Source organism: Falco punctatus (assembly GCF_963210335.1).
Source record: "Falco punctatus genome assembly, chromosome: 6".
Taxonomy (NCBI): domain Eukaryota; kingdom Metazoa; phylum Chordata; class Aves; order Falconiformes; family Falconidae; genus Falco; species Falco punctatus.
In genome coordinates, this window is record NC_137585.1 from 51,915,625 (window position 1) to 51,941,405 (window position 25,781).

Consider the following 25,781-nt stretch of genomic DNA (forward strand, 5'->3'; position numbering starts at 1 on the left):
AGCAGTCCCCTGTGCAGCATGTGACTTAAGGCACTAGAAGTTTGTGTTCAAGAAACTTGAAATAAAATACAATGATAAAGAAAGCCTTAAGATTACAAACCAAGTGTGAATAGCTGCAGTACTAAATATTCCTGAATCAGCAAAAGATCAAAACAAACTGTATGGTAACTGCATCTAAGGAGATATATATATCTGAAGTTGAAGTTTCCTGTGACGCTGCTGGAAGCCCCCTAGAGAGGGGGTTGCCCCACCCAAAACGATCAGGTTTTCCTCACTCCACTGCTTGAACCCACATTTTCTTTCATCTTTTCCCTTCTTCAGCAGGGCTACAGAAATTCTTCCAGGTTCTGTACTGTTCTTCAACACACGCAAGGGAGTCTCATAGAGGGAAGAGACCTTTCCCCGGCCTGCAGCTTCCCCACTCCGCACGCAAGCTAGATAAGCAGAAGGCTAAGCAGACCAGTTTGCGTAACATGTTTTAACACTCCTACCCCAAACACCCACAGGCTGTACTTTTGCCTCTTGGTAAGGGGTTTGGGGACTATACTTGCTCTAAACAGTGTTAGGTACATCTCAGCTCATAACCAGACACTACCCCAACTCCGCATCAGTCGCTCTCAAACAGCTGGCAGCTCTCAAACCTGGCAGCTCTGGAAGCCCCAAGATCAAGAATTGATGGAAGATACAGCAGCATATATACATTATTTCTACTCTTTCCTAAGCAACTTTGGTTATCCTCTGTTTGCAACAAGATTCTGGGTATGACAGATCTTATGTTAAGGTTCAAAATTCAGAAATAGTTTGCAGCTCTGCCTAATAAACATTTTTATAATATCTGGAGATTAACAGTCACAAATTCCCCTAAGAGCTTCAAATGCTATAATGTTACTGCAAGTAACCAGAACCGATACTCGACTACATTGGATAGTCCTTTATGTAAACAATCTCAAAAACTGTTTCTCACTAGCTTTTTTTCAGTTATGTCAGACACTACTCTAGTTAAACAGCTTAAAGTCCAATGTTTTAAGTGCAAATTCCAATTTAGGTGTCCCATCAGCATTTGACTAATGCAGTAAATTTGAGATTTTATTTTCTGTCGGTTAGTTTGAAAATAGATAAACTTCCTTTTATCTGGGCAACACAATAGCATTCGCTGCAATGCTGCTCATCTATCTGCACTCTATAAGACCAAATCCATATTAAGTAGATCACCAACAGACAGACTGAGAATTGTAATTAAACAACGACAAATTTGCTCCTTCAGAAGTACGTCGGTGGGTATTGATGTGTTTTCACTGCTTTTAAGTGCTTGATTTGCTTGGGCAATTTCAATAATCAGTTAGTTTAAATGTTATTTAATCAGTATTTCTTTCACGTACTAAAGTTTTCAGAAAAGTTTCTGCAGCATGTATTATATTGAAATGCATAAATTGTCACATGTACTGTCTGTCCACACATTCACAGTTGCACAAACTACTTCCCTTTTCATTTATGCCTATATAAAAGTTAACTAAGGCAACCGCTTACTCAGAGAAATTTCTACATATTTTTAGCTACCGTTGACGGCTATTTGAATTGGTGAAAATATGAAGATGAGACAGTGCTACGTGACAAGCAAATATTGCCGGCAAATCTGCAATACTGAGAAGTCTCTTACTAGTAGCATTTCACCACTTAGACTTCTAACATGTTGAAGTTACTAGGATTATTTTGCTTTAAGTTAACTAGACCCTCCCCACCTGTGTGTAATACCAGCATTCTTCCTCAGCAAAAAGCCTTAAAGTTTGAGCCATGCTTAACCTGATCGTTTCCATATTTCTGAGCATGGTTCCTTTTTAACATTCAGAACTCTCTCAGTTTTGCATCTCAATCAAACTTTCACACATCCAACCAGAAACATGAATCACACTAGCGCTACTTCAGGGAACATGTACAGCTATAGTGGCAGAGGAAGTGTGCCATCCACCAGATCACACAAACACAAGAGGCAATGACAAAGTCATGCTTGAGACAGGTAACTTACTAAGCGCCAATATATTTTTTTCTTTTTAAAACAATGGCACTCGTTTGCTGTCAGGACATCTGTGACTTCTGTGTTGCAGACCAATGCTTCTTAGAACCTCAAAATGTTTGCCGCCATTAAGGCCCTAATCTGCATTAGAGGTATGAAACCTTAAGAAATGCAGCAAGTATTTTTGCCTGTAAGGAAAGGACATGAATTTGATAATCTTTCTAAACTTACTGTTGAAGTATGGCCAACCTCAAGTGTTCAGGACACAAAGTCAGGACCCACAAAGAATTACGATTTCAAAAGAACCGCAGTTTTGAAATAAAGTGGGAGTGCATTTACATATTTATTTTTACTTCTCCTTCAGTTGCATTTAGGGTTTTCCTGCTTTGTGTTTCACACTTCATTGCACAACTGAAAACCCCTCAACTCTGAAAGTGTTTTTAATTCAGAGTTTAGATGATCATAAAATTCATTGATTCCACGAGGTGGACCTTTGTGAAGAACAGCAAGTATTAGAAAGCTACACTAATTACAGATAACATTTTAAAGTATTTCATCAATTTACTTGAGTATTTACAACAACGTTTATGTAGGCCATTTTTCCTTTTTTATTTCCCAAGTAGTAATACCATAAAAATAAAGTTGAAATGAGGAAGGCGCACAATACATTAGATTTAGAAGGGAAGTGCTGTAAGTCATTGAAATAAACAACTTAAGAAGTTGGTTCTTTTCAACATAAAAGTGTGGGGGTTTTTTAAAGAATAGCTAAGCCAAACCTACTGGGGTAGCCGAGTTCCACTAACTGTGGTGGAAATCCTGTACAAGTGTGCACAAGTATCCTGTAATACTGTACATCTGCTTTCCCACCTTTGCTGTACTACTCAGCATTTAATTTCATGCATAAGACCTTTAATTTATGATTTAATACTGTACCACTGAAGACTAGCCACTTACAGTCTATACAAACTAGCAGCATCTTTAAAAGAAGCTAGAACACTAAAATGTAATGAAGAATTTTAAAATATTCAGTAAGGAGGTGCAGGACTAATATCTTGCTGAGTAAATGCCCCTTGTTGAAGCGTACATTTGTCACAGCAAGCTATGCAAAAGTGAAGTCTTTAGCTTAACACAGGCAGTTAAATCCAACACTTTAACATTTTTTATTAAAAATGGTTGATATGAATGTCACTAAAATTTGCCACTGGCTTTCTGACCCTTTCCCCTCCAACAGATACTCATCCTGTAACTTTCATGTTTATTTTCAGACTGTACCTATATTATATGCTACTGTCTGCAGTCTTAACTGAATTTACTGTATTGTCTAGTCCATCTAATAGGCTGCATCTTCTACAAACACATACATACACACAGGCTCATACGCAGAAATAAAATACATTAACTTCAGTTTCTAAGGATTTAGAGTTTACTGTTTAATATAAGTAGCATACAGCTAGCGATACTAGTTACTCTAATCAAGATGTAATGTTGCCACAATTCAAGAGCAGCACAAGCAGAAATGAAAATGGAAATGAGCAAGAATATTTCACCCCACCAGAAAGTAAACGCAGAGTTAGTGGCACACTGACAAGAGCAATTGTGGCCTGCTCTCACGATAGCAGGAGTTTGGCAGATTGGTAATACGGACAAAATTTCACATTAAAGATTCCATGAAAAAAGTTTGAAACTGCAACACAGGATACAGCCATTAAAACAGAAGATTCACTTAGCACAGTTATACTTAAAAAAAGCAACCAACACAAACTCCAAAAAAACACCCAACCACTACTGAATAGGGACAATTCAGTTACTGCATCTGCACCGTTATGCACACATTTACACACCGAAATCCACTGTATATGATAACTTTTATAAGCAATTTATAGTAGTACATAATAGGTTTTATTTTACAATTTAAATGAATTCAAATTGCACTGACAGGTACCTACACAGAGATCAATAAAAAGATTATCTTCTTCTAAATGGCAAGATTTTTCCCCTTTTCCCCTACATTTAATCTTTGATTCCTTAATATGCAACAAGAGGTATTCTGTAATTCTTAAATATCAGTGTAATTTTGGTACCTTTAAAAATTATCACTTTCACCTGGTACAGGTCATCACCTTTATTGAATACCATTAAAATGCATGCATATTAAAACAAATAAATCAGAAAAAAAGTCTTAATTCACAAGCCCTTTTTCTACCTCAAAATACGGGGGTGCCCCTGTCAATATAAAAAAAAAACCCACCACACCAAGCCCGGTGGCGTAATATTAGTAACAGCTTCACAACCTTATCATAGGGGATCTCCAACTATTTCAGCTGTAAGCTGAATAACCAAGCTGTAAGAACCAAGACATAGTTAATGTAAAACAGTAATTATCATCAAGCTGGCATCACAAGATCAGAGTCCAATACAGACATTTTGTACCTTGGTGCTGGATAGTGTTACTTGAAGCATCAGCCTAATAGCCGGTTTATTCATAAGGCACGCACTAAAATGAAACAAACAGTAATTAAGTGCTGACAGTGACCTAGTTAGCTACACAAGGAGCTAGATCGTCCTGTCCTTCATTACAGGTTCGCCGGAATCCGACAGGATCGGTCCCGTCCGCCGGGCTGCGCGGGAAGGCGAAGCGGGGAGCAGCGCCCCTCGCCCCGGCAGCCCCGGGCTCCCGCGCCCGCCGCGGCCCGCCCGGCCCCGCGCTGCCGGCCGCTCCCCCGGCCTCCCGCCTCCGAAGCCCTCGGAGCCCCGGGGCCGGGCCCCGGAGAGCGGCGAGGCCGGCGCAGGCAGCGCCAAGGCGGCCTGCGCTCGCCTTCCCCTCCCCCGCGCCGCAGCTCCGGCAGCTCCGCACTGGGATAACGCAGCCTCTGACTCGCTCGCTGCTCGCGTCCCCCTTCACCTCCCTCTTCTCCCTCCCCCAACGCGCACACTTGATAGAAAGTCTCCTCTCGGCGGCGGGAGGGCGGTGAAATCCTTCGCTCTCCTCCCTCCGCTCTCTGTAACACGAACGAGCCGCCGCCTTCTGTTCCTCAGCCTTGGCCAAGTCGGCGTTTTGTTGACAGGCTCTGCCGGGCACAAAATGGGGCTGCCTCTTCCATGGGCGCCGCCATTTTGTGAGGAGTCGCCGCGCTAGCTAGCTACAGCCGCAGCCTCAGTAGCGGCGGCAACGGCAGCCCAGGCGCGCCGGAGCGGCGGCCGGGGTCTGTGTAATGGTTGAATAAAGTGACCCCGTCTAGGGAATCCCCAGCTGACAGTTACGTAAGGGACCGTGCGCAATTGCTGTGCTTAGCATGGAAACCCACCTAGCCCTGCTACGCAATTTGGCTGTCCTCCCCTCTGCCTCCCACTCCCCTTCCACAGAGCACCGGGGCGAGGAAAGTGACTCACCTCTGTCGACCGCCCCTCGCGGACGGGAGACCCCCTGCTTTTAAGGAATTTTAAGGCATGATTAAAAACCACCGCCCTCCTGCGAAGGAAGGTTTAGCTGTGTATGTCTGAAAGAGCGATTTAGACCCTCAATGGCTTGTTTTCAACCTCCCTCATTCATATTATCCTGGCTTTGGGAGTCTTATGCACGCTGTTGCTGAAATAGCAGAAACTCGAGTGCCACAGACAGGAGCTGCAGACCAGGATCCGCTGCGGGTCTGCTCTTAGGGGGTTGGGGGACGACGACTCTTAATGCTACAGTAAGACACTATGCATTTCTTACACTGAAATCCACACACCACCACTCCATCCAAGAAGAAGGGCGACTTTCAATATAGAGTATTAATTTGAAACGGAGAGATTTCTCCCTGCCCCGAAGTGTGAGCCCAGGGCAAATCTTATCATCTTACTATGGCCATCTTGAAGCTGAAACAGCCCTCGGTTCAAAAGGAAAAAAAAATCTTCTGAGGGAGGAAAAAAAAAAAAGTTTTCTTTTCTGAAGTAAGTTAGTACATGGAGTAGAAAGGAATTATAGTTTTCCTTCTTGAAGTGCTCATTTGGGGCCATAATGTGCCACTGATTTTAAAACAGCTTCTTACTGACTTTAATGAGGAGTTCTGCTTAAAAAAAAAAACCACAAAGGCCTGATCTGGCATTGGATTTCGGTGTATTGGCTGTGAGGGCAAATGTTCCCCCAGAGTCTCTTACACTGGGGCAAGTGCTCACCTGTGGCTCTGTTTGCATATCAGGGAAGGGCAGATGCCCACCTGGGTCACCGCTTGCTTTACCTGAGGAGCAAGGTTAAATGGAAGGCGCCACCAACACATGGGCCCTTTCTCGCTCCCATTTACCCCAAGCAGCCACCCGGCTCTGCCATGGTTGGCGTGCAGGTCTTCTCCTGGGCTCTCCTGTGTGGAGAACATGCCAGGAGACAAGTGTTTACAACCACCGTACACACTTACAGGCTGAAGGGAAAGCAGCCTGCAGTGCCACTGCTGGCTACTGCCCATCCAGGGTGAGGGCCAAGACCTTCCTCCTTTGTGAATTTTATGCTGTATGTTCCATCCACGGATACGCAGAAATATACAGGCTGCTTAGATTGCATACAGCAGTCCTAAAGGACTTTGGTACAGGCCGTAGTATCTCCAAGAGAAAAAAAGAAAAAAAAATATTTATGGAGTAGGCCAGAGCTCAGGCCCCTGCCGAGAAACCTCTCCAGGGCACCCCCTCCTTGGGAAAGCGCTCGGCATTCTCCTTTGGGGAGTTTTAAATCGTCTCGGAATGAGGGGCTCCTGCCGCCCCCCGGGCTGAGCCAGCAGGCCCCCCTGCCCTGCCATGCGGGGCGACTTCCTGCCCCTGGAAACACCTCAGGCCGGGGGGGGGGGGGCTCGGAAAGTTTTTCAAAAGTCCAAATCCACCAGTGCCCCCTTCAGTTGTTGTTTTCTCTCCCCTTGAACTCAGGGCGTTGGGTTTAGTCCAATTAAAAAAATTCGGCCCTGCTTTCCAAATCCACCTTTCCTGCGCCCCCCCCCCGCTCCCCCCCCCCCGGCGCCGTCAGCCAGCAGAGAGAGGCCGATCGGTGCGAGCCTGGCAAGGGAGGGCCCTTTCCCCGGCCCCTAGCCCCGGAACAACCGGTAGTAGCCGTTTTTTTCCTCCCCTCTTCTCCTTCTCCCTCGCCTCTTTCCGCCCGGCTTTGTGTGAAGTTTGCGGCACATTGCAGATGAGCCCTTAGCGGCGAGAGGAGCCTATTGTTCCCCGCCAGGAACTGCTTGCTGGGGCTGTGCTGGCTTTTGCCTTTAGAGCTGCCTTTTGCAGTACCGGGACCGGCCTCCGGGGTCCGCTGTGTTGCGCTCTCGTCCAGGCAGAAGCACGGCGGCCTCAGATCTTTTTGTCTGAGAGAGAAGAGAAGTGAATCCCGCTGCCGCCGCCACCGCCGCCGCCGCCGCTGCCGTAGCTGTACAGTGTGTGTGTGTGAGAGAGCGAGCGAGGGAGCGAGCGAGCGAGGGAGAGGGAGATCGCATGGAGCCGCGGCTGTAACACACACACACTGTCAATACCTCACTCCGGCTCCCCCCCCACCCCACCACAACAGTAACCCAATTCATTGTGTGATCCAGCAGCACCATGTTGAGTCTCATGTGCAGGCTGGATCGGTTGGGTTTGTGGTGCTGAGAGAGGCAGCAGCAGCGGGAGGAGGAATTACTGAGAGGTGCCCCTCTCCCTCCCTGTCTCTTTGCCTGTGTGTTGTGTGGAGACAGGACTCGCAATTACCACACTCTCTGGGCTCCCTTATTCCTTTTAAACTTTTTTTTAAACAAGCCCCTCTCCATGGCTGATCCCCGGCCGAGCACGGGCACCTGGGTCTCTTGAAGACAAGGAGGAGCCGGGGATTGTTGTTGTTGTCGGCCGTTTTTTTTTTTTAATTGGATTTTTTTTTTTTTACGAGAACCTTTTTTAATACAAAAATGGCAAATTCGACGGGTAAAAACCACGCAGACCAGCGGAGAAAGGGACTCGCTTTCCTGGACGAGCTGCGGCAGTTTCACCACAGCAGAGGGTGAGGAAAATGGGGAGATGGAACGGGAGGGGGGGAGGCTTTTAAACCGACCAGATCCAACTTCCAGCCCCTTCCCTGAAGGACACGGCAGCCCCAGCGAGGGGAGAAAAGGGGGCAGAGCTGACAAGTTGTGGTGTTTTGTGTGTATCTCCTTTGGCAGGTCTCCTTTTAAGAAGATCCCCGTGGTGGGTGGGAAGGAGCTGGATCTTCACGCTCTCTACACCAGAGTCACCACTTTAGGCGGATTTGGGAAGGTGAGTGGAAGTTTTAATTTGGGTTTCCCTCCCACTAACCTCTTCCCAAAAGTCTCCTCTGACCCCCGGGGGCGGCGGGGGGAGCCGGGGTGGCCAGGAACCGTCCTATTTAAAGCCGGTTAGAGAAGGTGGGGGGTGGAAGAAGGAAGCGAGCAGGCAGGCAGGTTGGTGGCTTGGCCTTGTCGGTGAAGGGATGAAGGGGGATCCGGGGGTACGGCGCACACCCCGCTCGTGCCTCCCCCGCCTCCGCCGGAGCCCCTCGCCCCTGCCCCCCTTCCCCGGGAGAAGGCGAGGAGGGAGCAGGGAGCTCCGGTCGGCGAGAGGCAGTTTCTTTCGCTTGTGGTGGCAGCTCTGTGTGTGTCTCTCCCTCTGTGAGGGAGAGACGGAGAGGAGAGAGTCTGAGTGCAGTTTTAGTGCAACTCAAAATTAGCGGGCATGTTTAACATCGATAATCGGCACGGAGCATGGGCTAGGAAACGATCCTCGCAGCCGGGGGGGGCCGGGCGCTGCCCTCCGAGCCCTTCCCGGAGAAAAATAACAAAAGGGGCACCCAAGACGGTGTGTAATCAAATAGCCATCTTTAGGCTTCAAGGCTAGGGACAGAAATGTAGGCCTCAAAAGAAAGGCCTCTCTGTGTCTGTGGATCTGTCTTGGGGGGACCCCCCGGGACGGCGCCCCCGCGCCCCGGAGGCCAGGGGGCGCCCCCGCCAAGACTTCCCTGCATTATTTTAAACTTCTTTGGGTTTTTAACGGACCGCGTTAGGATTTAAAAGGGGGCGACAGAGGGACTCCCGATTGGTTATTGTCCAGGCAGTAAAAACAAAAACAAACAAACCCCAAAACAATGCAGGACACCACCACCACCCCCGGCCGTCGTCGTCCGCCCCCCCCTTCCCCCCCCCCCCGGGGAAAAAAAAGTATATATTAAAAAATAAATAAAATACCGGTGAGAAGCGGGATTATTGCCGAAGGGGAAATACTACCGACTGTCAGTAAAATATATAGTCCTAAATCCCGCATACATTCGTGTTTATTTATTCTTATATATTTACCTATTTGCTTCATGGCAGCTTGGGTTTTTTTTGTGATGTTCGCTGTCAACGACGTGTTTATGTGTACGTTGTGTATCTCGGCCTGTGTGTTGTTTTTGACAGGTATCAGAGAAGAATCAGTGGGGAGAAATTGTAGAGGAGTTTAACTTTCCCAGAAGTTGTTCTAACGCTGCCTTCGCTCTAAAACAGTATTACTTGCGGTGAGTGCTATCAAGCTGTTGCAGTAGTATTTTTGAGTGTGGGATTATATTTGGTTTTCAGTGTGTGCAATAATAAAAATAGCCCTACTCTTAAAATGCTATAAAATAAAGCAGAAAGAACTTGTAATTCCTTACTGGTCTGGTGCAGTGATCAGTTAAGGCTAGTTCTGTTTTGTAGTTATTTTATTTGTATTTTACATCTGCAAGACTTAAACTTTGAAGGGATCCCAAGTATATAAACAATGTATGTCAGAGCCATTTTCATTGATTGCTACAGAACTGCGGTACTAAAGGACTAGTTACAGAAACTTAGCTTAATTTTTGGAACACTGAAATGTGTTGATACACGTAAACTTGTTTACTACTCAGTGGGGTCAAACATTGAATGAAAATGCGTCTGCAGGAAGGTAGACTGTTTTGGATAAATTATATTGTTATCAGTTACTAGCAGCATACATTATTTTTCATTTTAGAGTGCAAAGAGCTAAATAATTTTTTCTACCACTTGAAAAATAGTAGATTTCTGCAGTTTGTAAATATAAGATTACATTCCTTGAAATGATACAGGTTATTTCTTGTGATGCAGATTTTTTTTTTTTTATTGTAGCATGGAGTTCATATTGAATATTTTAAATTACTGTGTCTGGTACTGTTCAGTTGATAGAAGACTTTTAAAGAAAAAAATAATTTTTATTAACTTTTGATGATTATTCCTTGTGTGAAAGATTTTCAAATTATTGTGTACGTAGTGTTTTTAGATGCTCTGTATATACAATTGTATTTCATTTAGAGTAAGGTTTTATGTACATTAAGGAATGTATTTATTTGTTTCTGAATTGTATAAATTATATTTTTCATTGCAATTGATGATTATATAGATGTGAAATATGTACAAAAGGTGTATGGGCTTTTGGATTTCTGTTTTGGTGATCTGAGTATACACAGGCTTTATCTGTCTCTAGTTTGGCCTTCTGAATTAGGAAATGCAGTAATTGTACAGGTGCACTTTCTATTGGTTGTCCTAGATTGACTTCCAGCTTGAAGCTGTAGAGTTCATAGCATAGTGGAGCAGTTACTGAGTTACAATGATGTCTGGAAAACCTTAGATATCTGTAGTTACTGAATTTTTCTTTTTTTTGGTGGTGACATATGATTGCTTTAAGATCCAGAATAAGAAAAGAAATTACCATTGTTAATAGCTTTAGCAAAGTTTATGATTGCTAGCAAGCCTAGGAATGAAGAAGGAAGCTCCTTTAGGATGTCCTACTCTGTTGTGTGGGTTATGTTGGTTGTTTTTTTTTTTTTCTTTTCTTTTTTTTCTTTTTTTTTTTTCTCCTACTACATAGTATTGAGATAGTGTTGCTGAAGATTTTTCAGTTCTTCGAAAGCATTTTTTTTGCTTCTGGAGTTTTTCTCTTGGACTGTCTAGTCTTACTTGACTAGATTTTACATATAATTTGCAAAATGCTAGTTTTTTGGGGTTTAGCCTTTCCTTTTTATTTCCATATTTTGTAAGTGTTTGAATGGCCTGACTTTTTGGAGTAAGAGGTCATATGCCATTTGTGTTTTCATCTGTATTTTAAAAGCATTTTTAAGTTGTGACAGTTAACACAATGTTAGCCTTCTAATATCTATTAATTTTTAATAGGATACTACTTTTCAATTTAGAATCAGACATACAAAAATATTTTTATTATTAGCATGCTGGTATTGACATTATTTAAAACATGGTTGCTGAAAATATAAATGATTACATACAAATAATTGAAAGTTTTTTTTATTTGGAATTTAGAAAAAAGTTGATAAACAGTTAAGATGAAGAATCTTTAAAAATGACTGTTTTATCATAATCTCTGTGATTTACTTAGGTCATTCTGATATAAGTTGTCAAGGTTGTTGGTTTTGGGGTGGATTGGTTTCTAGTGGTTGTTTTGGGGTTTTGTTTTTTCTAAATTACTGCTTTACTCACTGTTGCTCCTCACATAATGAAAGTTTGATGTCAGCTGTTTCCCAGCTGAGTCCACCTCCTTACATGTGCAGTAATAAGACTGTATATATGCATGTATGACTGCTAGGTTAACATTCATATAGCTTTTAACTTAGAAAGTTGTAGGGGGGGCATTTTGTTACAGGGAAAGAAAAAGTGCTCTAATGATCAATTTGTAAGAAGGGTCTTGTTTTTCTGTGTTGAGGAACATAACCTGAGGTTTCTTACAGGGTTAGATTTTCATTAGCTGCTGAGCAATTACCCTTGGAAAAAAAATGTTCCTCTTGAGTCTCAAGTATGACTGTAATCTTGGCCTCACTATTGTAATGACTTTGTAAACAGAGCCAAACAAATTGAGGCCTATCAACTTTTATATAAATTTTTATCCAATCCTATGTTGTGTGTCCTGTAAACTGAGGGATCTGCATGACAGATGGGGCCTGTTGAATTCAGAGGCATTCAATGGTGTGCACCTACATGAATACATTTGCAGATTTGGATTTGTGATGGTTTGCGATGAAAGTTGCCTCTTTCTATGAAACACCTGGCATACTGTGTTCACTGAGATAAGAGCTCAAGCTACATGGACCACTTTCTAATTTTGCTGTGTTATCCCTAATAATGCTGTCATTTTGTCTTAAAATTACTGTGTAAATAATTTAGAAAATTGAATTATTTGTGTGATGTCAGTAGTTCTGTTGGCTTGATCAAACTGTATGTTTTGCAAAACAGTTATAAGATTATGGTTTTTCTAGGCAGTTGTGAGGTGTGTCTTTTTTGTTTAAGTAACTTTCATTTTGACTGTTGTGGATTTTTTTGCTGAGTGTCTTTGGGCATGTATGTAAGCTTCATTAAAGATGTGAATCGTTTAAAATTCTGATAGGCTTTATGATAGGTGATAATTGAATGCATGATAGACAGTCCCATCTACCCCTTCTCCCATGCACCGCCCTCTCTTTTCTCTCACTGGAAAAAGTTATTTATAATAGGGAAAGTCTGAACCATTCAAACTTTGTGCCTATGTTGCTTTGAGCTGTCTGACAGGTGGAGTAATTTATGCACTGTGGTTCTTAGTGAGCAGTCAAAAGCCACAATGCCGATAACCATTGATAGACTGTACTTGTTAATGTAGTTTTGTAAGTCTCTACAGCATCAGAGAGTGTGATTCTGTTGGATGTAGTGCAAATTAAATGTTTCATCTCAATTGAGGTGAATTAGTAAAGCATTTTCTAAATGCTTTTCTAAAGATTATTTTATAATGTTAATGAAAATATTTTAATATGGGGTAATACATGTAAATATCAGTAATATGGGCATGCTTTTATATTTTTGTTAGTTGATAAACATACAGTAGGTGAAAAGGAAGTTAGCATGAGATACAGCCTGTGTTTTATGTAATGGTTGATTAGGTTACAGTCCTACAAAGAATTGAGCTGATGTGACCTCCTATGTTAGTGTAAGGTTCTATTGGTTTTTGTGTGAGTATTAGTAATACATTTATTTCTGTTGCGGGTCTTCGTCGGTTCTTGGGGAGTCTCTAAGCTAATTGTGCAAATGAAGTATGCCTAAATGAATTAAAAATCAGATTACTTTGAAAAGGTATTTATCTGCATTAAGAGAAATTATGTGAAAGGAATAAGTGTAAGGTAAAATAAGTTTAAGTCTCAGTTCTGCAGAGAATATCTGAAAGGTGGGAAGCAGGTGTGTATTGTAAGCTTCTGGTAAAGGCAGCAGAAATGAGTTAATACTGATTAAAGGTGAACAAGGATTTACTGTTTTAAATACTGGGGAAGTAAGGGGAAGCCAAGTAGAGAGGAAAGAGGTCATTTCATAAATGAAAAGTTGCATGAAGTTAATATAAAGACTAGCCATTATGCTGAATTTCCTGAAATTCCATATGTAGTAGGATGATTAAAAAGTGTGAGCAGTTAAAAATCAGGGCCATATGAAATAGTTATTAACAACAAATAGAAGGGTTTTTTTGGAAGATCTGAAGATGCTTACAAGTCATTTGATCTTCAAGATGCCACTAAGAAATTGAGTAATAGTACTGATTTCTTTAAAAAAAAAAAAAAAGGAAGGTGAGAAAAAGGATAAAAACCAAAATCATGAGCTGAAGAACTGGATAAATTTAAGAGATTCTGTTCCTAGTAAAATAATGGCAGAAATATTAGAAAAACAATAATAAGGAGCCTGGAATTTTCCAAGCAAAATTACTTTAAAAGAGTTTTTTTTTTTGTTATTCTTGCTCAGTGTTTAAAATTAGGATCTGATGCTGCAGCAGCATCTGCACACAGATCAGTGGTTATGAAGAAGTACAGGACTGGCTTGCTTGCCAGATCTGATTGCAGGTTCGAGGCCCCAGTCGATAAAGAGAAAGTTGTAGCTGTAGTAATATTTTACATACTTGTTAAAATTCAAATATATCTCATTAACTAATAACTTATGTGTATGGGTAGTCACCTGAATGAAAAAATTGTTGAAGGACCATAAACAAAAATATCACAAAGTATAAAGAATAGAATTGGTGAGTCACAGCAGTTTTAGGTGCTAGAAGGGTAACATCAGTGTTTACATATGCACATAGTAATACATGTTTAGCAATTTTAAGTATATTTAGTGTATGGATTGATAAACTCCATGAGAATGTGAATAGTACACTTGTAACATTAGCAGACAATGATAGTGGGAAGAGTTAAGCACAAGTCAGGGCAGAAAAAAGGTTATCTAAAGAAATTAGGCACATTGTTGGAAAATGCAAATGAGATTTAGTTCAGAAAATGCAAGCTAAAACAGTTGAGGGACAGTAATCCAAAACAGGTATTCATTGTGAGGGAATAACCTGGAAAGCAGTATTGCTGAAAAAGGGATAGGAGTGATACCATGGGCCTGATAATCCTGTTGGTTGTGTGCACCCAACTCCCTTTCATATGAAAGGGATTTGTGCATGCTTCTGACAGGAAGAACAGGCCCCAATTTGCAATATGATATATAGACTTTGTAAAAATCAGAATGAGTTTAGGTTGCATCCACAGAGGCATTGAACAAATGGGAGATGAGTTTCTGATGAGACTGTGTGACTGTTTGGGCTACTGTTTTACTTTCAGAGCCTTTGCAACAGGTGGGGCAACTTAATAGAAGCTTAGAGAAGAGCAACAAAATGTTAAGCTGCAGGGACTAATTGATTTAAAAAAAAGATTTGAGAAATAAGTATGTTTTGCATGGCTAAACGAACATTCTGGATAGGAAGGTAAAATGGTATCTTACAAGCATTTTGGAGGGCCTAAATACTTTAAAGTGAGATAATTTAAAATAAAATAAGAGGCTATGTTAACATGTAAGCTGAGATGAAACAGAGAGAGAAAATTCAGGGCAGATAGCAGCACAACTTCCCCCCAAGATATACCTATATACCTTCTGAATAGTATGCCAAGCAGAGTTGGGGGGAAACCCACGCCGTGGGTCATTCACAACTAGCTTGGTCAGGACACTAATACATGTGCAACAGGTAATGAGCCAGGACTGGCAGAGAAATGGACCAGATGACCTTACAGGTTTTGTCCATCCTTGAATAACACTGTAATGAAGGCTTTCATCTTGCATAGCTACAGACTTTGATTGCAACACTACAGCCTTCACCTGCAGAATCTGTTGCGCTTAATTTTGTCACAAATCCTGCAGTCATTGGCAAGACAGGAAACAAATACATGGATGACATATTTATGTTTTCTTTTTAACATTATTTTTTTCTATGCAAGATAAGAATTGTAATACGTGTTTCAGTCAGATGTCTGAGGCCTTGCTGTTAAGTCTGAAGCAAATATTTTACATAGTTGGAGGGGGAATTTTGGTTTAGTTGTGCTGTAATCATGCAGTCAACATATTCACAATCAAGCCTAGTTACTGTTCATGCTATAAAGCTTTATTTAGAGAAATTCAACATGTCAGTTGTTAAAATCTTAAGAATGTCTCTCAGTAGAAGTTATGTATTTGGATGGATGTTGCCTTTGTTGTCAGATGATGTCAGAGTTGTTGAGAATCTGCTCAAAAGAAAATAGAACTTTTATAATACAAAATTTGCATCAGACCTCTTCTGAGGAGAGCAAGCAGCAGGCAAAACGTAGTTACCTTAAAATTGCTTGCTCTTAGAGTTATGTTGGGATACTAGTCACTATGCAGATGAGTTGGGCCTCTATCAGAGTTTCTAAGCTTTTCCTTCAGAGGGTAAACTCTTTACATCTGAAAAATGTAGTGAAAAACCAGCACGGTGAATGTTAACATATTTCCCTGATTATTTTTCTGCAAGCTTTTTGTTAGAAATGACCTGAATCACTGCTGCTAAGCTGAAATGTATTGGTTTATTTGGGGAGGGGTGAATGTTCTTGAGTTTTAATACAGAATTCTGATTGTTTGACTTGAAAGCTTATCTAGACAGATGTCAGAAATAATAACCTACAAAGAGCAAGTTTCTGATGACGCTATAATAACTGGTGACTTTTAGGACCTACTGAATCTTCTAATAATTGTTGGAAAGTTTGTATGTTAGGACCATTTTCTAACCTTTACCTGAAACAGTATTAAAATTAATTTATGCTTTAAAATTATTAATAGCTGTGGTATTGTCTTAGGTTTGAATAAATGGTAAGCATATTGCAACAAGATCAAGAATGCATATGGAGTGCAAGGATATTGCTTCTTGCAGAGTGGAATAAGTCTGGGCTAAGAGGAGTTTGGGTTTTTAATTTTTTTTTTTAAATTGTATTTTAGAGCTAGTAGGCTTTAATTACCTTGTTTATTTGCAGTTAAATCTCAATAGATGAGACTTTCATACTCTTTTTTTTTTTTTTTTTTTTTTCTTCCCTAACCCCTTCCACACTTTCCCCAGTAATGAAATAGAAAAGTATAATTCCTTAAGTTTCACAGGCAAGGTACTAGAGGTACACAGAGGTTCAGACCACTACTTTGAGAATGCATGTCAAATAGGAATGAAATTCAAATACAGTAAAGCCTTTTTTTTTTTTTTTTGTTAATAAAGCTGGAATTCAGTTCTGACAGGCAGATTTCTTCTTCCTGAGCCTTAGTTAAACCATCCATAAAAGGGGGCTACTATTTATTACTGTCTTTTAAAATTCCTCTTTAATCAATAGCTGAGGAAGCACTGTTTGAAAAATAAAACAGAGCAATGTTATGTTTTGTGAATTTGGAAACTGAAGAGTAAGTATGTAACAGATTATGAGAATGGATTGTTTGTGTTTTGTTTTAAAATACTTGTTTGGAGTGTCAGAGTGGCGTCTTACAGCTTAAGTGGGACTACTTGGAGTAACTGAGTACCAGTCCACATTATTAGAGACATATAGTTCATAGAGTGAATTTGGTATAGGCCAGAGATCCCATCGCATGATCTTGCTTCTGGTTACTAGTCTGATACATATTTATTCTGTGGCCTTAGTTAAATCATTTGCTATCTTTTTATTCATATTTATAAAGTGAGTATACTGATGTGTGTTTACCTATCTCACAGAGAAGTGTGACTGTAAGCTCTTTAATGCAGGGATTGTGTCTCTTCGTGCTTCTATGTTACATCTTAAATATTTGAAAATGAATATAAATTAGGAATATATGAGGAAAATAAAACTATTCATAAGCTTGTTTGCCCTCTGCAGTGTTGAGAAGCAGAAAATATAGCATAGATGAGAGGAAGAACAATCTTTATTCCTCAGGGAGTAAATAAACTTGGGATACCTAAGCAGAGAAATATTGGAACGGTTGAAAGAAAGAAGCTTATCTTAAGGAAGGATAATAAAACAGCAAGATGGTACCCAGAATAGTGAGCTTAGGCTTTGCCTGAGGTACTAGATTAGTGAGCTAGGTATCAGATCTAAAATACGGTCTCCTTGGAGCAACAAGTTCAAGTCTAAGCAGACCTGAATTAGATTTTCAGCAACAAGGTAGTGACACTGAGTTCTCTACTTTTTGTTTTCCTATCTTTAAACTGAATGTGCATGCATTTATTTTACCTCCAGATAAATTGTAGTTAGCCAGCTATGCTGCAAGAGGGATTGCATACCATTATAACAGAGCGGAGTTCTGTTGAATGATGCACTGGAGCATGTTTGTCTGCAAGAATGAACTGTGTTTATACTATAATTTTCCTTTTTTATTGGTGTGGGAGGAGCAGCTGTTCAGATTAGTAATCTTTCAGAATAATTTACAGTGTTACTTGTCAATCCATAGCTGCCTAAAATACATAAAAATCCTGTAAAGTAAGGCAATCATTCTGTTTCAGAGACCTTTTCTCTTACGTTGTTTGCTGGACTTTTCATGTGCTTGTTTGCTGAAGTTTAGATGGGTCATATTCATGGCAGCATGCATTTCTCCATTGTTACGTGCTGTGACGTCTGCTGGTTGGCCTCTGCCTCCCAGTCCAAAGGTTGCTATGCTTCTGTGATAATCCACGTGTAGAGATTCTCAGCTCTGTGTAACACTGAATCATATGACTAACTTTGAGTAGCTCTGTTAAAATTCTGTGAAGTGCTATAACAACATGCATTACTGGGATGTAATATGTTGGGGTAACTTTTCATTTGGGATACTTCCCAGGGGCTTAATTAAGCTGAATGAAAACAGCTTATTTTGGGGGTAAATCTAGCATGTTCTGAGTATGTTAACAATTATTATGGCATAGGATAGGTGTAGGACTGTATGTGTTTGTTTTTTTAAAAATATATTTGTATTAAAGGAAAACTTGTGGAAATAAACTTAGGAACAGTTCTTCCCTTACATAGTTATTTTGCTCAGGAATATCTGGGTTTTAGTAACCTCAATTAAATGATGTGGAAACCAGCCAATAGCCAGGTAAACAGTGCCATGTTACAGAATTCACATATGTCCAGTGTAATTTTGGGGGAAGACAGTAGAGCTTTGAAACACTGGAGGTTACAGAGCTGTTTCTTGGATACTTTCCCCCTGCCCCAATACCATCTATGTAAACCTCAGAATATTCACATTTCTAACAGTGTATGTTCAGATAATGCTGCAGTTGCATAGTAGATACCTGAAAAAATCAGGAGTGACCTCATTTAAGTATGGTTGTGCAACCTTAACTTTGTCTCTAGAGAATATTCTTTGTAACGGAACCTGGTGCTCTCTGTGGGGAATGGGAATAAATTCTGTGGCAGTATTAATCTGTTGTATCACTGTGAGATACCGTTTTTTCCCCTTATATATATACACGTAGTTCTGACTCATCATCTACATGGTAATTGATTAATCTCAATACCAGTTATTTCTAAGCAGGTTTTGAGTGTGCTTTCTGAGCATCCTTTCCTGACTGTCTTGGCTTCTGTGGTGTTACCCACATGGGCCAGTTCAGAAATCCTTTCCTTTGCTTGTGGGCTGAGGGGGATCCACTGCTGCAGTACTGCTTACCCTGGCTGCCTAGCTCACAGGTCTTTCTGTCTCTCATTCTCTGCTAATCATCATCTTCTCAATCTTTGACTACAGGCCAGAATTCATCTTCTGTTCCTTGACCCCATGATGTCTGTACCCATTGACTGCACGTGGAATATTTATTGTAATCAAATGAATTCCTAATTGTAAAGAAAATTGAAGGAAAGAAAAGGTATATGCAGGTAAAAGGGCAAGAGGACAAAACACTAAATGTCAGGTGCCTAGCAACAGTAAAATACTGAATTTTACAGTAAAACGATAATAGATTGCATGGTACCTGGAAGAAAAATTCCTGCAGCTGTGGACATGCAGAATTCACAGGATCCAGATGAATATCTAAAGGGTATTTCACACACCTGAAAAATGTGCTTTCAGGTACTCTGCAGACTCAGTCAGGCATTGCAGCATTGGTTTGCATTTTGCTTGTTCTTCCAAGGTCATTTTTGTAACTCTAAGGTATAGAAATACAATTTTTTTCATTAGTGAAAATTTTGTTTCTGAGCACAATTATTGCGCTTAATTGGATTTGAAGAATATATAGCGCCCTAACTACCATACAGCTTGTAATACTTCTAGTAAGCATTTTTTTCCAAATGCTTCAAAGTACTTTGTGTCCTTCAAACTTAGTGAAACTTGTTATCCTGTTTAATGGCATGTGCTTCTCTGTTTATATAATGTGAAGTTCTTTATTAGAAAGATGTTATGTTAGTCAATCCATATAGAATCATTAGAAAAGTGTAAAAGGTTAGAAAATCAAAATACAATGCTTGGTGACAATGACTTGGTCACATTTAGTATTGTTTCATTAGTATGTCCTATAGTCAGTATGCTGTTATTACTGAATTATAGTTACATTCCTCGAAAGCTGGTTTTTGTGCTAGATGAATACAACATTTTTTTTCCTGTTTAGTTTTTTATATTGCCAGAACATAAATCCCATTTTTCTGTAGTAGCTTTCATTCTCCTCTAATAAGCAGTTTAATTGTATTTTAAACAGAGTTAGTCCAGCTGTTGAATAAAGTGCTTCTTAAAAGTAAGGTCAAAGAAAAAAGTGACAAAAATAATCTACTGTTCTGCACATAACTGTAAACAAACACCCAGCTTCCCTAAGTGTACAGATATGTTTCTGTGTGGATATTTGTGTGTGGTGCAGTTTAAAATGATGATTGTCCATAAATTTATGTGCCTGGTAGAAAGCAAAAATATTCCATTAGTTTTATGGTGACTTGGTGCCTCTGTAGGTCTGCTGTAAGAGCTGCGCTTGTAGACTTCCCAGATCTGCTTAGGGAGAATCTCATCCCTCTTCAGAGCTGGGCTGAAATTGGTCCTGTGTCATTCCTGCAGTGTGCTTATAAAGGTCAGGTGTTTAAGGTCTAGATCATGTATATTAACACAAAATGTACCTGCTTTAGCAAGGAAAGAAACTAAAAAAGTAAAGTCAATAAAGATATTTTCAAAACTTAAGATACTGAAACTGGTGTAAACCACTGATTTCTTTAGTTGTCTTCAGGAGGTCTTTGCATGTAAGTAAAAGTTGCAGACGCAAGGTTTGGTCGTTGTTTTCAAAGAGTTTATGAAAGCAACAGGATTTGTTTTTCATAAGAGTAAATTAATTGAAGCTTGCTTTTGTTTGGTGGGGACTGCTTGGTGATCTAGCTAAGTAAGAAAAACAAAAAGCTGTTACCATTATTTCTTGTTTTCAGAAACTTATCAAATAATTTACTCATTTTTATTGTAATTTCACTAGTGTAACATGATCTGTAGTATTGCTGACTTCTAGTACTCGCAACGTCAAAATAAGTATGACTAAAACTTTTTTTATATTGTGGAAATAATGATGGAATATTACAGTGAAATAGACAAAGTATAAATATGATTGTTTGCATACCATATAATATAGAGCAACAATATAAATGTACAGGATTGTTGATCTGATTGCCTTACTAGATGAAACGTTAAAGGGTGCATAGTACAGGATTCTGCTGTAGAAGGTCACCAGGTAGTAGCGACTTTCAGGGCTGTGTAATTTTCCTCAAGACTGTTTTGGTCCAGGTCGTATGCATTTGCTATGGTTTGTGGCTTCAGAAACGTCATATATTTCTTGACTTGGCAGCTGCCCATAGAGAGGATGCACATCTCCTGACTAGGCGGCCGGTTGATCCAAACTTGCAGCTTGGAGGGTCTGAGGTGCATGGGTACTGCTATGTTGCTGGCCTGGCAAAAGGCATTTGTAGTCTGAGTAGTCAGCTGTACAGCTGTGAGGCACATGGGAACTCTGCCTCCAGTTGGGCCAAATAACACAGGGTGCTTCTGTGTCACCTGTAGGCCAAAGAAGACTGAAGACAAGGTGTTTGGAGGTATTTTAATGAGAGGGGGAGAGGAGACTATTTGAGCATAGGTAGCTGAATTGGAAAGGGAAGGATTGTGAATATAGAGCAAGCTGGGTGTATTCATGCATTGCATGAGGGGAAAGAAACGTGGGAATTGTGGTGGGGAGGACACTGGAAGAGGGTGGACTGGGTAGATACTGTAGAAGGAGGGGTTATGTAATCAAATGCTGGTAAGTTAGTCTTTCGTGGCCAACTCCCTCATTTAAATTGGTCACTGGATATTAATTGACTTGTGCCCCAGATGCTGGGTCGCTACTGAGTGAAGGCTGTCATTATTTGTAAAGTGCCGAGTGGTCTCTGACTGAAGTTGCACCATCTGTTTTCTACAGTAAGGTTATGATTTACTTGTACAAACCTTCTAGTGGTCCTTCTGCATCCTTGCTTGCACTACTAGTGCTGCATGAACAGAATTAATTTCTGTTCTGTTAGTTTATATTTTTCATTAACACGGAATTTACCATTTTCATTTTGGTTTAAAAAGAATCTGTCATGTTCACAATTACTGTTACTTTTATACTTCTATTAAAATATCATAAAGGCTTAAAATTGCATATAATCAAATAAAGGTTTTTATCTGTTCCTTAAAGAGCTTGCAGGGAGAAAGTTCTCATCTTGGAAAATATTTCATGGGCATTGCTGCACTTAAGAAAGCTGAGAAGGATACAGTTCTGGAACAGTAAGGATTTATTCAAGTACTGTTGTCACTTTAGGAAAATTAGTAATGCTTAAGAATATTTTTTATGTTGATTATATAACATGCATAAATTCTATTATATGTGTATATATATAGCACATACAAGACTGGACGTTGTCTTAAGTTTGGGATAGGTTGCATGGACTTTCTGTCCCACCTCTAATATTATATACAAGTTAAAAATTAATTTTCAACAAGAGAGGAAAAGATTTAATGGCACGAACTTTCAGAAATTCTAAGAAAATTCTTTTATACCTACAAACACAAAGATTTTGTGTACAGGCACCAAGTTTGGATCTTACGAATGAAGTAGGTGCAAGGTACTGTTTCTTTTTGTGTTCTTGATCATATGGGATATGAAACTGTTGTTTGTCCTGGGCCTTAGGCTTGTGTAATTTGAAAAGAGAAGTTTTAAACTCAGCCTGCTGTAAGCAAGAGTGTATGAAATGCCTGTTGTTTAAAACTACTCCAAATTATGGAATGTAAGTTGTTCTGATCAAAACAATTAGTGGCTAGAAGGTAGGTGAATTAGTCAAAGGTGCAGACAAACTATATTTTTCATACAACTCTGCACTTTCTACCATGCTACACAAATATTATCATACAGTTACATAGTTTTTGTTTCTGCTATGAGTGGAATTATTTTTGATATTTTTTTTTTTAATTTTTACTAAAGATAATGTAAATTTGTGTTTGGCAGTAGTGTTTATTGTCAGTCTCTTCAGCTGTCAGCCACACTGATGTCTCCAGAGAATAAAAGCAACACATTTAAAAAGGGGTAAATATCTTCTTTCTCTACCTCAATGCGTAGAGGAGGGTGGAAAAAGAGCATAGGTCATCGTTCTTGCTTGCCTATGTACATCAGAAATTATTGCTGTTATCTTACATAGCAGCTTGTGGTATCCCTTTTCAAGCAGACAGGCCTGCTGTCCCTTCAGCAGCTGCTGTGCTGCTGGTGTTGCTCCCCAGTACTGATATGAGCTCTGCTTTTAGGGTTTTGGTGTCTGTGAGGGCTTGTTTTGTTTTGTTTTTTCATTGTAAGAGATACGCTTTCATGTAGACCTGCATTGGGGTCCCACTGACTGCATTAGCTGCAGATTCTGGTCTTGAATTGCTTAGTTCTGCTGTTGTTTATTTGTTTATTTTTAATAGATCAAGTTTAGGAGTTATATTGCTTTATGGTTAATTTTCTGAAAAGAGAGGGGGGTTTTGTTTGCCTTGCTTTTAAATTTCTGGAGGTTGTCACGCATACTCAGGGAAGTCCCATCATAAACTAAATAGGAAGAACACAGAGAATACAGAGGAAAAGACTCAACTCATTTAGGCAAGTATCCATTCTTGATATCTTTTTTCCCCCCCTTTTTAAATAGTTTTTACTACAGTAGATCAAGTCTTGTCACTTAGGTAATTTTCAGGACTTAACAGTTGTGTTGTCTCTTGGAAGTTATTTACAGATGGAGAAATAGGGGTTTTGGCTAGTGCTTAAAATGGAGCAGCAATTTAATGAGAATGATCAAATTAGCAAAAACTTCAGAAGGTCTCAGAGTAGTATGTATTTGGATACTAAATGAGGAGGAGAGAGAAAGATCAGAGGATCTTAGCAAGTTTTAAAATGGAGATACATGATGATGAAAGAGGTGGTTGTTACTGTAGTACTTTAAAGAAAGCTGAGTTAGGGACATTTTGCCAGGAGTGATCCTAGAACAGGAGAGCTTTCTTAGTCACAGGTTGTCATGTAGAATGTTTATGTGTATATAGACTTTATTTGCAAAATGCATAATATTTGAGAGAATATTACACATCGTCTATCATTGCCTCTTTAATCCTCAGATTACAGTACGGAAAGTAAAATGGTAGAGTTCATCAAAGGATGATACAAAAGTGTTAAGACAGGTAGATTTATGGAGTGCAGAAGTTACTGAATCATGCTTGAAAACATTTCCCTTGACCATGAGGAAGTCTTGTGTAATCAAGAAACATAATCAAAGAAAATTATACAGTACCACGAGGGTATTTGGTGAAAAGAGTACAAATAGCATAGAGTTAATAATAATTATACAGGAGATGTATGTCTGATTATGAGCAATAGAAAATTGACAGTTAAGGTTGAAAATAGAATGTAAGAAAGCAAGCGTAAAATGATGCATGATTAAGAAATTTTGTAACATACCGTCAGTAGGGGAACAAGAGAATCCCTGGTACAGATCTGGACCTTTTGTCAGAGAGGGAATGGAGAGGCAGTTGAAAACAAATGCTGTTAAATTACATTCTGCCAAGGCTCAAATCCTTGATAGGTTGGTATCTCTCTTACAGTGGGAACTGAAATGCCTAAAAAGATGATGATAAATTCCAGGAGTTATCTAGTAGGATATTTGAGGCATTATTTATGTAATGCTTTGTATTTATTTCCTTATAACCAAGGTGTTGTTTTTTGTTTCTTTTTGTTTGTTTGTTTTGTTGTTTTTTTTAAAGTAATTCAAATGGTATTTAAAAAAAAAATCTGTCAGAGAATGTACCAGTTAAATTTTAAGAGAGGTCCATTAACAGCAATACATTATGCGTAAAAGTAAAAAGAATGAACAGAAACTCTTAAGTGCTGACTGTGGTGCCTGGAATAATCCTGCTCCTGCTAGGCAAGGCAAGATCATCTTCTCTTAGAGGAAGGAAATCCCATGGAAGTATGTTTCTGCAGGATCGTGCCAGTGAACAGCAGTACTTACTGGCTGGATGTTACTGACATTGTTGCTTTACCTTTTTTCCCTTCGTATCTCAATCTTCATGCATCTCTGTGCACTCATGTTCAAATATCAATGTAGAAGTTAATTGATGAGTAAAAGAATACAGAGACTCCAACATTAACAATCAAAAGAGAGAGAATTAAATGTTGATTTAAGTTTGAAATAATATCATCCGTAGGACTGATTTTTTCCCTTTAACATTTGTCTAAAAGAAGACAAAGGTATGCTTTTTATCAATAATGCTTATGTTATTGAGCAAGTGGCATCTTTTTGACTGAGTGGTTATCTTTCACCTCTTTTTTTCATGTACTATATTAGTGCTTTGGAATTTTAAAACTGGTTCTCAGTGGTCAGCTGCCTCTTGTGATATTCTCAGTAGCACCCTACTTAATAATCAAGGTTGAAATGCAGTCTGTGGGGTGGAGTTCCATTATATTTAATTTCCATGTATACTTTGACCAGTAATTGGGAGGTTATCAATGGAGAAAGACAGTCCTGAGTCTGAACTGATACAGTCACCTAACTAAAAGTTTGAGAATTGCTACCACAAGTGTTTTTCACTTACGGTAAAACAGATCTGTTTTATTCTTAGAAATTATTACATATTCATGTTCAGTAATGTAATGCAGTATATAAAACCGACCTTCCCTAATGCTGGCAAGGGATTTTTTGGTAAGAACACCTTACAAAAGGTGTTTGGTTGCAAGGGTGTTTATTTTCGTGTACTGTAGTTCTCACCCTGAAAGTTACAGTCTTGTTTTCATTCTAACAAAATGGTGTTTATAACAGATGTCTGTTGACACCAAAATGGATTGTTGGAGTTGTATTTTGCAGTTGTATAGCAAGTGTAATACTTCATACCTAAGAAATCTGATTTAATTGAAGATTTTTTTGTGGAGTCCTTGTCAGTAAAGGAAATTATGGCAGTGGAAGACTACTCTGGCAATGGAAGAATTTTATTGTGGGCTAGCTGGCACTAGGTGTTATGTGTCTGTGAGTCTCTGTCTTAGAAGCGTGGAT

General features: G+C 39.7%; 1 protein-coding gene and 1 long non-coding RNA gene across 9 annotated transcripts in view; one reads left to right on the plus strand and one right to left on the minus strand.

Moving 5' to 3' along the window:
* LOC308065916 overlaps positions 1-4,936 on the minus strand; it is a 60,306-nt gene extending 55,370 nt beyond the window's left edge. For all 7 annotated transcript variants that reach the window (XR_013928973.1, XR_013928974.1, XR_013928975.1 and 4 more), the window contains exon 1: positions 2,243-4,936. This is a non-coding gene — a long non-coding RNA (uncharacterized lncRNA). The remainder of the gene's footprint in view (positions 1-2,242) is intronic.
* Positions 4,937-5,415: 479 nt separating this feature from the next.
* Positions 5,416-25,781, plus strand: part of ARID2 (AT-rich interaction domain 2) — a 107,134-nt gene continuing 86,768 nt past the window's right edge. The window contains exons 1-3 of one of the 2 annotated variants that reach the window (XM_080392558.1): positions 5,416-7,997; positions 8,158-8,251; positions 9,406-9,503. In XM_080392558.1, the coding sequence (XP_080248684.1) occupies positions 7,906-7,997; positions 8,158-8,251; positions 9,406-9,503 (284 nt within the window). In that variant the 5' untranslated portion in view covers positions 5,416-7,905. Of the gene's footprint in view, positions 7,998-8,157; positions 8,252-9,405; positions 9,504-25,781 lie in introns of those variants that run through there. The other variant, XM_080392559.1, reaches the window with a different exon arrangement.